General features: G+C 46.9%; 1 protein-coding gene across 1 annotated transcript; it reads left to right on the top strand.

Annotated features, from left to right (window-relative positions):
* Positions 1-5,113: 5,113 nt before the first annotated feature.
* Positions 5,114-12,490, top strand: LOC1272903 (stearoyl-CoA desaturase 5). Its single transcript, XM_001237392.4, has 5 exons — positions 5,114-6,041; positions 9,445-9,781; positions 11,666-11,851; positions 11,962-12,185; positions 12,278-12,490. Exons 1-5 carry the CDS (start codon positions 5,648-5,650, stop codon positions 12,343-12,345), a joined length of 1,209 nt encoding a protein of 402 aa, XP_001237393.4. The 5' UTR covers positions 5,114-5,647; the 3' UTR covers positions 12,346-12,490.
* The last annotated feature ends 81 nt before the right edge of the window (positions 12,491-12,571 follow it).

Genomic DNA, 12,571 nt, shown 5'->3' with positions numbered 1-12,571 from the left:
GGGCTGTTGGGGGTTTTGAGATTTTTAATCCCTACACCCAAGCTCAACTCGTTACAAGTTGGCCATAAACAAAATGTCAGCCCTGTGTGCAGCGCAGGTGCCCAAAAACCTAAATCTAACGCTGCGGGCATTGCTGGCGGTGGATCTTCCGCCTCATAATGTATTACAAAACCTACGCCCATGCTAAAGAGTTGTTGTTCCTTTTTTTTTCTCCTGCTCTTACGCACACAGCCAGTGCGAACACACCAACACACATTCGGTCAACAATGGAAAGACAATTCAAACGGCCGTTCGATCGACGGTTGCACGATCGTACCCCTACCGGCTCACCTTCATGCAAGTTAGCTACGCGGCCACACTAATTCCCTCGGCCCCGATTAGCCACGCAATGATGCAGGCGGAGTTTGGTCGGACAATTTGGTCGCTCTTAAACTTAGCGCAAGCGTTTTGGAGAGTTTTACGCAGCACCTACCAGATACCTACCGAGCAGCTCGATCGCAACATCGATCGTTTTCATGCGCGTGTGAAGCCGGTACAGCTGCCACACCGCCACCCACCCGGCAGCGGTCGTGTGGCCGGGCAGCGTCAGTATTGCCGAAGTTCGAGTCGCTGCTTCCGGGTGGTGAGGCGGCAGCATTTGCATGCGCCGCACAAACCGCTCCAGTGGCATCATCTTCCGCTCAAGGTGAATACGGTCGTCAAAGGGAACGGTTTTGGCAGTGGGAACCACGATCACAGCGTACACGTGTGAGTCCGCTCGTATCGGTAGCTGCTGAAGGGCACGCCAAACGCTTTTCTTATGCGAGGCCCGAAACACAAACAGCCACCGATAGAACTCAACGAAGTTTGACTCCTGCGCGATCTGGAAAGTGTGCGTGAAGGGCAAAGACGTGGAATGGAAAGGGAAAAGTGGAGCGTTATTGGTGTATACTATCTCGCCCCCCGCCTTGTTTGGCTTGTACGTGCGCAGGGAAATCCATTAATCCAGCACAAACAAACGGATACACGTACCTGTCCGATAAATGTGTCCAGCTCGGCGTTGAACGGCGATGATGGATTCATCACGATCGGGACGATAATAGCCAGCCGGTGCGTCACCGGTGGAAGCCGCCTCACCTCCCGCAGTCGACGCTGGACGGACACCCGTATGCCAGCGTCGTTCAGCCGAGCAAACAGCTGCCGGGCAAACGTTGGCCGATTGGCTGTTGGGGGGTGGTGTGGATTGAGATAGCAACGAATCATTTATTTTACCCCCGCAAAGAACGATTGAAAGTAGCATTTATCATTAGCAAGCAGTTGGAGCGTTTATTTTTTGTAGTCGATGTGACGTACCGAAGAACTCGAAGCTGTCCAGCAGGACCACGTGCGAACAGTCCATGTACGCGATCAGTTGCGTCCAAAATTCGACACGCGTTTCGTGCGACGCGATCGACAGCCGATGGATGTGCCGGCCGTCGCGATCGCCACCGGGCCGAGACGGGCCGGACTGCGTGTGTGGTGTGAAAATTAGCATCGGGAGTAGCAAGGGTACAATAAACGCCAAAGCTTTGCGCATCATTTGCCGCGATGGATGGCTACGAATTAAATAAAACAAAACGTTGAGCTCTTATCATCGCACGGTGCTAGAGTGTGAGGGGTTTGCATAAAACAGGGAAAGGGGAGGGGGGGGCGATTTTCGTAGAGTTCATACTCGCCGCTAGATTTCACTAAACCAGAGCGCTGATGATGGAATGGTGGAAAATTCCCACAACCTTCCCCAAGCATTCTTGAACAGGGAAAATTCTAGGAAATTTTCGAGAACAGTTTTTATTGGTGTGTTATGTGACATCTAGCTTTTTTCTATTGAGACATAGTTATGTTTTTAAATCTTTTACTTACAGTGAACTATTATTTCAACAATTATACTTCCAGCTTCGTTTGCTAAGCAAAAAGTAAAAAACACATCAAAAAGCAAGCGTTATCTAGAATATTTTAAAGGAATCTCATGATGGTGTACTTACCAATCCAATTGCTTTTTAATAAATTAATCCTTGTAATGGTTGTAAATGGTCGAGATGAATCAGCAACGAACTATTTAGTAAGAATATTGCAGGTTGATATTTTTGACCTGTAACATAAGAAAAGTGGAGGCTCCTTGTAACACTATAATATGAAGATTCGTATTTCGCGCTATAGATGTGTGTACTAGAGCAATAATTAAAATCATTGTCACTACTTACCGAGCATATATGCAATATTAAGATTACTTTATTAGCCATATTTCGATAAACAATTTAAGCACTGAAATAAAGTAATCGAAACATTCAGTTAAAAAGCATTGAAACTATTTCTACCAATCATCGTCCTTGGAACATATTTATCTAAGCTTGCTTCTTATAAATATTCAAACTAATGTCTGGTGCCTTTTGCACAATTTATTTGTATTGCTTCAATTGGGAAACTGAAAAAAAGAAATGTTTGCAAAAAATACGCTAACTAAAAATAGGACCACACAAACAAAAGAGATTTCGATAGACTGCTGACGACAGATATTTTATCATAAATTCATTCGACAAATCTTCTGCAAAAAAGACCCTCATCTATAATTAAATGAATAATAATTTGCTTTAAGATGTGTAAAAACACATGTTAACAAATACCATAAAATGTTTAAATTACAGCTTCAATCATAAAAAAACGCATGTTCAATCAACACCGCTTTGCCAACGGCTCTTTCACAAGATGCAAATAATTATAATTAATACTATCCACAAGTCGATCAAGTTCATATGCAAACGATGTACCAATTTTGGTGGGTCTAGCCTTCTCGCTGAATCCATCGTCTAGGTCCAACACAAGTTCGGTCAATGATCATGTTGGCATATATTTAAATGACCATAAACTATACCCAAATTTCAAAACGGCTCCAAAGCCCTTAAAGCAGGTTTTAATACCCAAACCTAAAACCACAACAGACATAAACTGCAATGCATTGAAACTGACGCTAGCCGATCGACGACGATTAGATCGCGCGGTGCTAATCATAAACGTTTGCTGGAGCGATCTTTGCTACGCGCAGGTTCGCACGAGGGACACCTTTCACCGAGAGCAACTCTGCACGCATCCAGCTGCTCCAAGTCCTACCTTCAGGCTTTACCACGAGTGTGTCCATATTCCCATAGTCCGATATACGTAACCGGACGGACATATGTCTAAGAGGCGGAAGCGTTAACTATGCCTTGCTTGTATTCGTTTTGCCGGACCAACCTTGAGTTTTTGGCAAGCGTTAACTAAATCTATCGTAAAGTTGAATCCAATATCGCTGTCGGGTGGGTTAGTCGTTAGTGGCAACATCGGTAAACACAACCGCTTACCACTCACGGCTGTTGCTAACGAATCTGGTAACGCGAACGATCTGTCTCGTCGATTTCCGCCATTTGAAAGTCAAAACAGTGTGTGCTGCTGTGACGATATATTTTACAAATTTTTTGACATATTTTTGCAGAACATTTGAGCAATAACTTCAGACGTATGGATACATTAGAAAATGCATTAGAAAAAAAGTGTTTATCTCATTGTTTGCATTAAGCGACGAACCCCACTTGTTCTTATAATCATAACTTCTATCTTCGGATGGCATGATAATGGAATCTATCGATAATGGGATACGTATTCACACTCCACCAGCGACAGCGAATGCTATGTAAGGCATGCCAGAATTTTGGCCAATGACCTTCGGAACCTAAAAATAAAATTCGCAGCTGGTTTAAGTTTTTACCAGAACCCGTTTGCTTTGCGATTTGTTGGGCGATGCTAACTCTCAACAATTTTTCGAAAAACGAAACGATCACTACCACTACACCTAACGTGTGATGGTGAACATAATGAAAATTGGTTTCATTCAGCGTCCAACACAATGCCTAGGAGCCCCTTCACAACCTCCGGAGGGCAATGCAGTATCCGAAATCTCATATTAATAATACCGATCGAAGCAGTTTTACGATTGGATGTAGATCGTTTGTTGCTGGGATGTAGACCCACACACACACACACCGCCACATAAACCTCTCATTAATCATCCCCCCGAAGCTGGCATTGGCCAGCAGGTGAAATGGAGGTGAAAAACAAGCCTGTTGTTTGACTATTGTTTCAAGTTGTGCAATGTGCCTGCTCCAACCGGGGGAGGGTGTCCACCGTGCGTACCGTTTATAGCGCCATAAAGCAGCACACAGCCAGCACGTGTCGGCAAGGAGGCCCTTGACAATCGATCTTCACCAAACCGTCCAACTTCAAGGGGACAGAACACAACATCCATTAACAGTGCAGCGTATCGATTGTGCTAAGGTAAGGAAAGTTTCCCTTTATTGCACGGGCAAGCAGTTCGGATCGTCGCAGGAAGTGCGCCGCGCGCTGGTTTATTGTGCCAACTTTTCGCAATCGATCGCCAACTCATCGACAGCAAAAAGGTTCCACCACCGCTCACCGCCCCATCCCGGTGCAGGTGCAAATCACACCCGTCCGCCCTGATGCTTTTACTAATTGATGACAATTGATGGTTTAACCTAGCCGACCGGTTTCCCCCTAGCACGGGCACGGTAATAGCTCGTGCGGCAACCCATCTTCGTACGATTGCGGTAAGATTTGTTGGTTTTGTGCGCTAGTGATAGTTAATTTGTTTAGCAATCTCGCTTCTCCAACGTCCCTGCGCGGAACTGTTTATGTTTCGGGAGCTGATTCTAGGTACGATAATGCTAGGGGACTTTTGTTAGTCCGCCTAAGTACTAAGTACACTCTCAGCCAGTACAGTACTCAGGGCAACAAACATCCGTTCCATCGATCACACCATTCCACGACTCTCTGCCACATCTGTTTTTTTTTTCTATTCAGCTTCCCTCTGCATTTCTCCCTCCAGCGCATGAGCTTTCAAACTCTTCCAGCACTCGATCTGCCCCTGCATCCCTTCACCGTTCCGACGATCGTCCTGTGCACGACGTCACGATCCACCAGAGTATTGGGGTGGATGTTTTTTGTCTCGGCTCCATCCACTAACACACTCCACAAGAGCACTAAAGAGAGCGACAGAGACAGAGCGAGAGACAGGGCATGATTGAAACCGAAAACGATATAAAGCCATCGGGACACGGAGCACTATGCCTCTGTCTGTCATCGTATCGCGAGACAAGCAGACAACAGCACGGAGCGTGTGCGCTTCTCCTAATCCGCCTGTTCAAATCGGTCGGTACATCTACGCCGGGCACATCCTACACTTCCTTCATACACAGCTACCCTACTCCCGGTGGGTTTCTTGGGGAGGGTTACCGCGGGCCTGCGGTATTCGGGAGTGTGTTGTGTAAGCGGCAAGAAATCGATTGCTTCTTTCCCGCAGTGGCAGTTTCGGTGGTTTGGTGGAAAGAGAAAGTTCAAACGCTTTTTCGAATCGTAACGGGCCGACAGCAAAAAGGGTCTTACTAGATCTCGAAATACTTAAGCGAAACAGTTGCCAAACAGTGAAGTGTATTACATCCCGCGAGTGTGTAGTGCTCGTGTATCTCTGTGTGTTTGTGTATCGATACGTGTGTGTGTGTGTGTGCAAGCTCGTATGTAGAGTTTGTCTAGTGGGGCCAGAAAAAAAAAGAAACGGTGTAAGCGCTGTGATTAATTGGGCAACATGACGGTGGGCATTACCAGCACGCTACAGTTCATCGCCGGCAATTCGGCCCAGTACATGAAACCCGGCCCGAATGGTCAATCACAGCAAGCGGCGGCGGCGGCTGCGGCCGCTGCAGCCAGCTCCACCGTCCCGGACACGAACAACAACGAGATGGAGGACGATCGTACCGTAAGCGACAAGGATATCGACAGCTATCTCAAGCACTACAACCGTTGGCAGCAGTCGGCCTGGGGCCGCACGCTCTCCGACCTGGTGAAGCGGTACCTCGGCTACGAGTTCGAAGACGAAGTCAAGTGGAACAATGTGTTCATGATCGGGATCTTTCACGTGATTGCGGTGTGGTCCTTTCTGCACTACGTCTGGCAGGCCACACCGATCACCTATCTCTGGGGTAAGTCGAACGAATATCGATAGCGCTGCACGCGTTGGTGCCTAATGGGGAGGGGGGTTGGACGGGTTGTGGCAAACGGCAAACCCGAAAGAAAGGCAGGAATTGTTGATGGGCATTTTAGATTTGCAGAAATCTAACACTTGCATTACAGGGTTTCCCACGATTTATTGGTCAGTTCCCGTGATTTTTTGGTGCGTTCTCGCGATTTTTTTATCGTATCTCATAGATTGTTGGTTCGTTGCCATAATTTATTGGTATTTTCCGATTGGATATCAATACAATTGGACCAAAATATTCTGGAAAACGGCCAAAAATCGTGGGAACGCACCAGAAATTGATGGGAACCCACCAAAAATTGATGAGAACCATCCAATAAGTCGTGGGAAACCCTGTATCTTTCGATCGGCATACGTGTTACGTTTACTTTAATATATTAGAAATCCTATACAACTGCCAAACACATACGCTTCCTGCTGTGCAAATCCCTCCGCTTAAAGTACCCAAAACCTGTCCGCTCCGTGTTCGAGACTTGCTCGCGCAAACCGGTCCATCAGGATACCCGAAAGCACGCGCCTAATTCGTATCAAATTCGCAGCCATGCAAAAATAATTGTCCACCGTACCTGTCAAACGGTGTCTCCCCAGCCAGTGCCACGTATCCGAAGGTAGCGAAACGTGTTTTTGGCTCACTTAGAAGCAGCAACTATTGTCTCGTGTTGTGGCCTGTAGCACAAATAGCACAAATCCCAATCCGTTGCATATAAAATAGAAAGTTACATGCTACAACACAGCACAAAATTGGATTCCATTCATCGCAATGAGAATTGTTAGCTGCAACCTTCAAACGTGCAACCTGCGCAGGCATGACTTGGTCAGTCAGATTGCACCGGCGTGATTTGAAGTTGGTGGGATTGAAAGAAAACCTAACGAAAGGAAAGGTCATCAAATAGATAATTAATCATCGCTGTACTCTGCTGCAATCGAAAGCGCCGCAAATTGAAACTGATGAGCGATGTTGAGCTTACAGATTCGGCGGGTTTGGCACGATTTACCAGTGGGACGACACAGTTCCTTTCTTTGCTGATCGGGCAAGGCCGACTCAAACCCGATATGCTCTGTGACTATTGAAGCGTTGCAAAAGCTATTCAGCCACAGTGGATTGGTTGTGAAAATAATTCATTCGAAATATTAAAAAAACGAAATCAAAGATATCCTTTTGACGTCATCGTGCGTCACGGTTAGCTCGAGTTGCATCATCTTTGAAAATATGAGACGTTGTATTTGTTTGTGGCAGGCATTTGAGGGGGCAGAGGCAACAAAAAAGAACCAAATGCTGCATATGTTTTGCACATTTTAATTGTTTATCGGTAGTCCGACGTCCTGCGCTGCCAAATTACACAATCGCGAGGATAACGCACAGCCTACGATTCGTCTGGTGGCTGATAGCGCAACCTTAAGTACTTATATTAGCATATTAGCTCGGTGTTTTGAAAGTTTTGCACAAAACTCAGAAAGTTTCTCTCAAACCAATCGGGGGAATGAACGAAGCATTTGTTAAGCGATTGACTTAGCACACTGGGTTTCTTACCCAGTTTTAGATGTTTTAGAACGCTTTGCACACACTGTACGCTCAACATACTTTAAGGCAATCGTTGTATCTAGGCAAATGCTGCTACCGTTCCTCTTCGATCGAGTTTGGCAAAACGAGCTGACTATAAAACGCATAGAACCAGATACATTTTCCAAAATTTGTGATTTTGGGAAAATTCCTAAACCTCAACGGAACACGTTTTCAATCCTAGCTGTTTGCTCCCAGAGCTACTGGATGAAGTGGGTGTATAAAAGAGTGAACAACAACAAAAAAAAGCATATTTACATAAACGTTAAGATTCGTTTCCTGAAAATCAGCCCGAAATGTGTCACTGCCAACGAATCGACAGTGTGGTAGTGTGTGACGTGCCAGTTTCAAACACCTTCCTACTAAGCGTAATCGATCGTGTTTGCATCACAGGTTATCCGATGGCGAGGAGAGTGGACACCAAACAAAACACAAGAAACGGCACAAGGACGGTGAAACGTGGAATTTTTTGAGGGGTACGGATACGGACCGTTATCTTCGCCCGAACGCGAAGGGCATCTGGCATTTTGGGCGTGAAGATGCTAGCGACCTAGCTAGTGGAGGGATGCTACTCCTAACAGCGCAACCAGCAAAACCAGTTTGGCCGTGTACACCGCACCCTTGCACGTGATGGCGTTCGAAGGGTAGTAAATTTATGACACTTAATTTCCTTCAAAAAACTTGTCCTTAACGAATGAAAAAAAAGCTACACCCTTAACGAGGATCATCATACATGCATATAATCATAATAATCGCATACCTGAGCATACCTGAAAAAAGCAAACCTACCCTAACCAATCGCTGCTGCTGTTGTTAATGCACCAAATATCAAACATTCGGGGCCGTTTCAATATCACCCTTCGCTCGCCTAGCACACACGAAAAGCGCTGCCCTATCATAACAAAACTCGTTTGTATGTTTTTTTTTCCTTTTTTGTTCGGGCCTGCCCGGGAGTTTCGGCTGTTTGCGGCAAATTAAACATGAAACACAGTCAGGCTAGGGCACTAACGTAACGCAACAGCTGATCGAAATTCGTCACACGACATAAATCATCTCGTCGGGTGAAAAACGCAAATGAAATCGAAAGCTTGGCCCCTTTCCTTGCCCGTGCGAGCCATACGAGACTCATCGATTATTTCGTGAGTTTTTCGTGAGCTCTCGCTCTCGTGTAGTGTGTATGGTAACAAGCATCATGGCATACGCGCGTTGATCGAAGGATGCAAGAAAATCAGATAAAGTATGCGCAGCGCAAACAAAACATCCCCTACGCAAGCAGGTGGGGCGGTCAGCGGTGAACAATTGAGCCGATCGATGAACCGCGCGCTGATGACCATCGCTGTGTGTGCCAGGCTCGCTTCCAACCTTCGAGTGGTAGCGCGTTGCAATTTTTGACCGATCTTTGAGCGCCGAAAAAGAAAAATAGCGTTCGATTAAGAAATCGTTTGCAATATGTTGGGGTTGCCAAAATAAAAAAAAAAAAGTAAGTAGCCGCAAACAGTAAAGAGCTTCGCCTATAACGTAACCCCACGACGGTATGCAACACCATCACTCATCAATGAATGGTCGCCCAGGCGGGGAGCAAGATCGGACGGCAGGAGAAACCGACGCAAGGCGACGCGTACGTTTGTCTCGTTCACGTCATCGACCACCGCAGCGCGCGCGCTCGCGCAGTACTTTTCCTCTCCCGTGTTCCCGAATGGTGGAATTTCCGAACCGCAAACGTGCCCCCGATTGCTCACTCCCATTTCGCTTTTCTTTTCTTCCACCGCTCGTTTGCCAACTGCAGGTTTCTTCGTCGGCGGCTGTGCCGGGTTCGGGGTGACGGGCGGCGTACACCGCCTCTGGTGCCACCGGTCGTACAAGGCGAAGCTGCCGCTGCGCATCATCCTGATGTGCTGCTACTCGATCGCCGGCCAGAACACGATCTACGACTGGGTGCGGGACCATCGCATCCACCACAAGTACTCGGAAACGAACGGTGATCCACACAACGCGAACCGGGGCTTCCTGTACGCGCACGTCGGCTGGCTGATGCTGCGCAAGCATCCGGAGTGCATCAAGAAGGGCCGGCTGATCGATATGTCCGACATCGTGAGCGATCCGGTCGTGCAGTTCCACCACAAGTAAGTGTTTTTTTTTTTTGTGTGTGTTTGTTTTGTGTGCCTTTTTCTAGTTCGAACGAACCGACCGGTGTGCTGCGGTGTGCGCCTACCGGTATCCGCCTACCGGGTATGCAATCGTTTGTACAGTCCGCGACAGCACCTTCGCCGTCACTCTCGCGCGGTGCGCTTCACTGCACTTTAACGGTACGGTATGGACTGCCAATACAAGGCAATTAGCCGTGACATTGTGCTCGGTCGCTCGGGCACAATTTGCAGGGGAACGGGTAAAATGGATTTTAATGACCTGTTCAATTAGCAGCTGAAGTAATTGATATGTTACAAGCGGTGTCAAATCGATTTCACACTAAAGCATGTGAGAATTGATTAATTTACATGCACTAAACTATGAAGGTGTAGTTCACCAAGAAAAGAAAATATTTAATTTATACTTTTAAAGTAAAATTTAAAAAAATAAAAGGAAACCAAGGAAATATCTTTTTAAACTAATAACAACTTTTTAAATTTGTCCACGGAACGCATTGACCCGTTCCTACAGTGCACCAATGATCGTTAAACAATCAGGAATAATGGCTTCGTTATTATGGTGGCGACTGACGTCCATCGTTGCACTTCACACTCTTTTTTTGTCTTTTCCCGCGTCAAGCAATAACGTTTCCCCTTCCCGTGTACTGCGGGTTGCATATCCCGTGAGAAATTCAGCGTAATTATTAATACATAGCGTCGCGAGCAGGTACAGCTAGTTTTGCGAGTATTCCTATTAAAATTTAGCAGTTGCAAGTTTCTAATTAAATTATTGGTAATGATTTCGTTCATTCTGCTATTTGAAGAGCTCAAGTTTTGTTCTAATTCAGTAACTTTGTTTCTCTTCAATCAAACTTATTTCGTAACTGTCCTCAATAGTCTCTCCGCTAAGTCACATTTGACACCCTTGAACAATGGCAACCGATCGATCGAGCAACCTTCCAACCGGCCGAAGAAAACCCACCCCTTTATTGACAATATGGACCCCCGTTTGCGCGTCAAAAAAGTCAAAGCGAAACGGCCACGAACGATCGTCGTTGGCTCTCTACCCAATCCTCACCTGCCCACGACTTCGATCGGTTTGATGCACATTTGCACGCCCTAACCTTCTCTCAGCCCCCTACGCCTCACCGGCATCTTCGGCAAACAGTTTCCTCTCCCACTCGCCACACCGGCATCTTCGGCAAACAGTTTCCTCTCCCACTCGCCACACTTCCAACACCCCTCGCAACCCTGACAAAACGTTGCTTTGTTTTGTTTTACACAACCATTCGCGTCAGTATCACTTCTCGACTCGAGCGAAAGCAATGCTTCTCTCTGCTCGCTCACGCAAGGTCACGAAGATGAACAAACGTACGCATCCCCCTGGCCCCGTTTCTAATGATAACACTCGGACTCGTACGGGAGCCAATTGCACAATCTCCACTACCTTGCACCATTAGCCCCGTGACATCTTCCAAAGGTGCGAATTGTGCACCGTCTCGGTTGGATAGACTAATCTTGTTTGCATGCGTGGAATGCACTAATCAAATGAAGGAGAGATGTGTCTGCCTACTGCACAGGACCTTGTCGGAGCCAGGGCAGGCGTAATCGAGCCTCAATGCAGTTGGTAGTTTAGGTGTAAATTTTATATTAAAATATTCAACACTGCATCCTATCTTTTCGTTGCGAAAATTATTAAATTATTGAATAGCATGCAAAGTTTATAAATAGAAAACGACTGTAAACAAGCATCCACCCCAAGCGGTCGTTTGCTAATGGAACCGGTTGGTGCTTTCGGCCATATTTGCATACATTTCGCATCACAATAACTCACGCTCGCTCTCTGCGCTTTTCCACCAATCTGCGTTCTGTTCTTTGCAGAAACTTTGTGCTGATGAAGCTGCTGTTCTGCTTTATCCTGCCGACGTTCATACCGTGGTACTTCTTCGGCGAAACGTTCCTGATGTCCTTCTTCAGCCAGTGTTTCGTGCGGTACGTGCTCAGTCTGAACTTTACCTGGCTGGTCAATAGCGCCGCCCACCTGTACGGTAACCATCCTTACGATAAGTAAGTAGCGAATCACAGCACAGCCCACCAGTGCCAAACTGCTCGCCAACGTTCTAATGCTTCCCTTTCCCCCTTCCTCTCTCCCCGCACTGTTCGCTCCACTTCGCCAGGCGCATCAATCCAGCGGAAAACCGTGCCGTTTCCGTGGTGGCTATGGGCGAAGGATGGCACAACTACCATCACGTGTTCCCGTGGGACTACAAGGCAGCCGAGATGGGCAACTACTCGGTCAACGTGACCACGTTCTGGCTGGACGTGTTCGCCAAGATTGGCTGGGCGTACGATTTGAAGGAACCGTCCAAGGATCTGGTGCGAAGGACGATCGAGAAGTACGGTAAGATCACGCGGCTGTTTTGGGGGGTCAGCGTCGGGTCAGCGCAATAGCTAATACTTGATGCTCGATGTGTTTTTGCTTTATTCCACTAGGTGATGGTACACACATTACTGCCCGGATCGGGCACATGGAGGAAGTTCCAGCACCGGCCGACTCCTAGGGCTCTGACCATCCGTGTGCATCGTTTCGCCAAAGTTCTCTGCCTTTACTCCCTCTTAAACAGAAAGCAACAGCTGTCAGGTTCTGTTCTGTGTTTTTTTTTAAATACATTACTTTGTAATAAACGTCTCCTTCTTTATAACGAATTTCTCGCCACACGAGCTGTCGCGTCGCATTATTGCCTAACCTATCAACCTATTTTGTGCAGTATTTTGGTCCGGTTTGGT

Source organism: Anopheles gambiae, chromosome 2 (assembly GCF_943734735.2).
Source record: "Anopheles gambiae chromosome 2, idAnoGambNW_F1_1, whole genome shotgun sequence".
NCBI lineage: Eukaryota > Metazoa > Arthropoda > Insecta > Diptera > Culicidae > Anopheles > Anopheles gambiae.
Note: the sequence above shows the minus strand (reverse complement) of the source record. Positions and strands in the feature narration are given on the sequence as shown.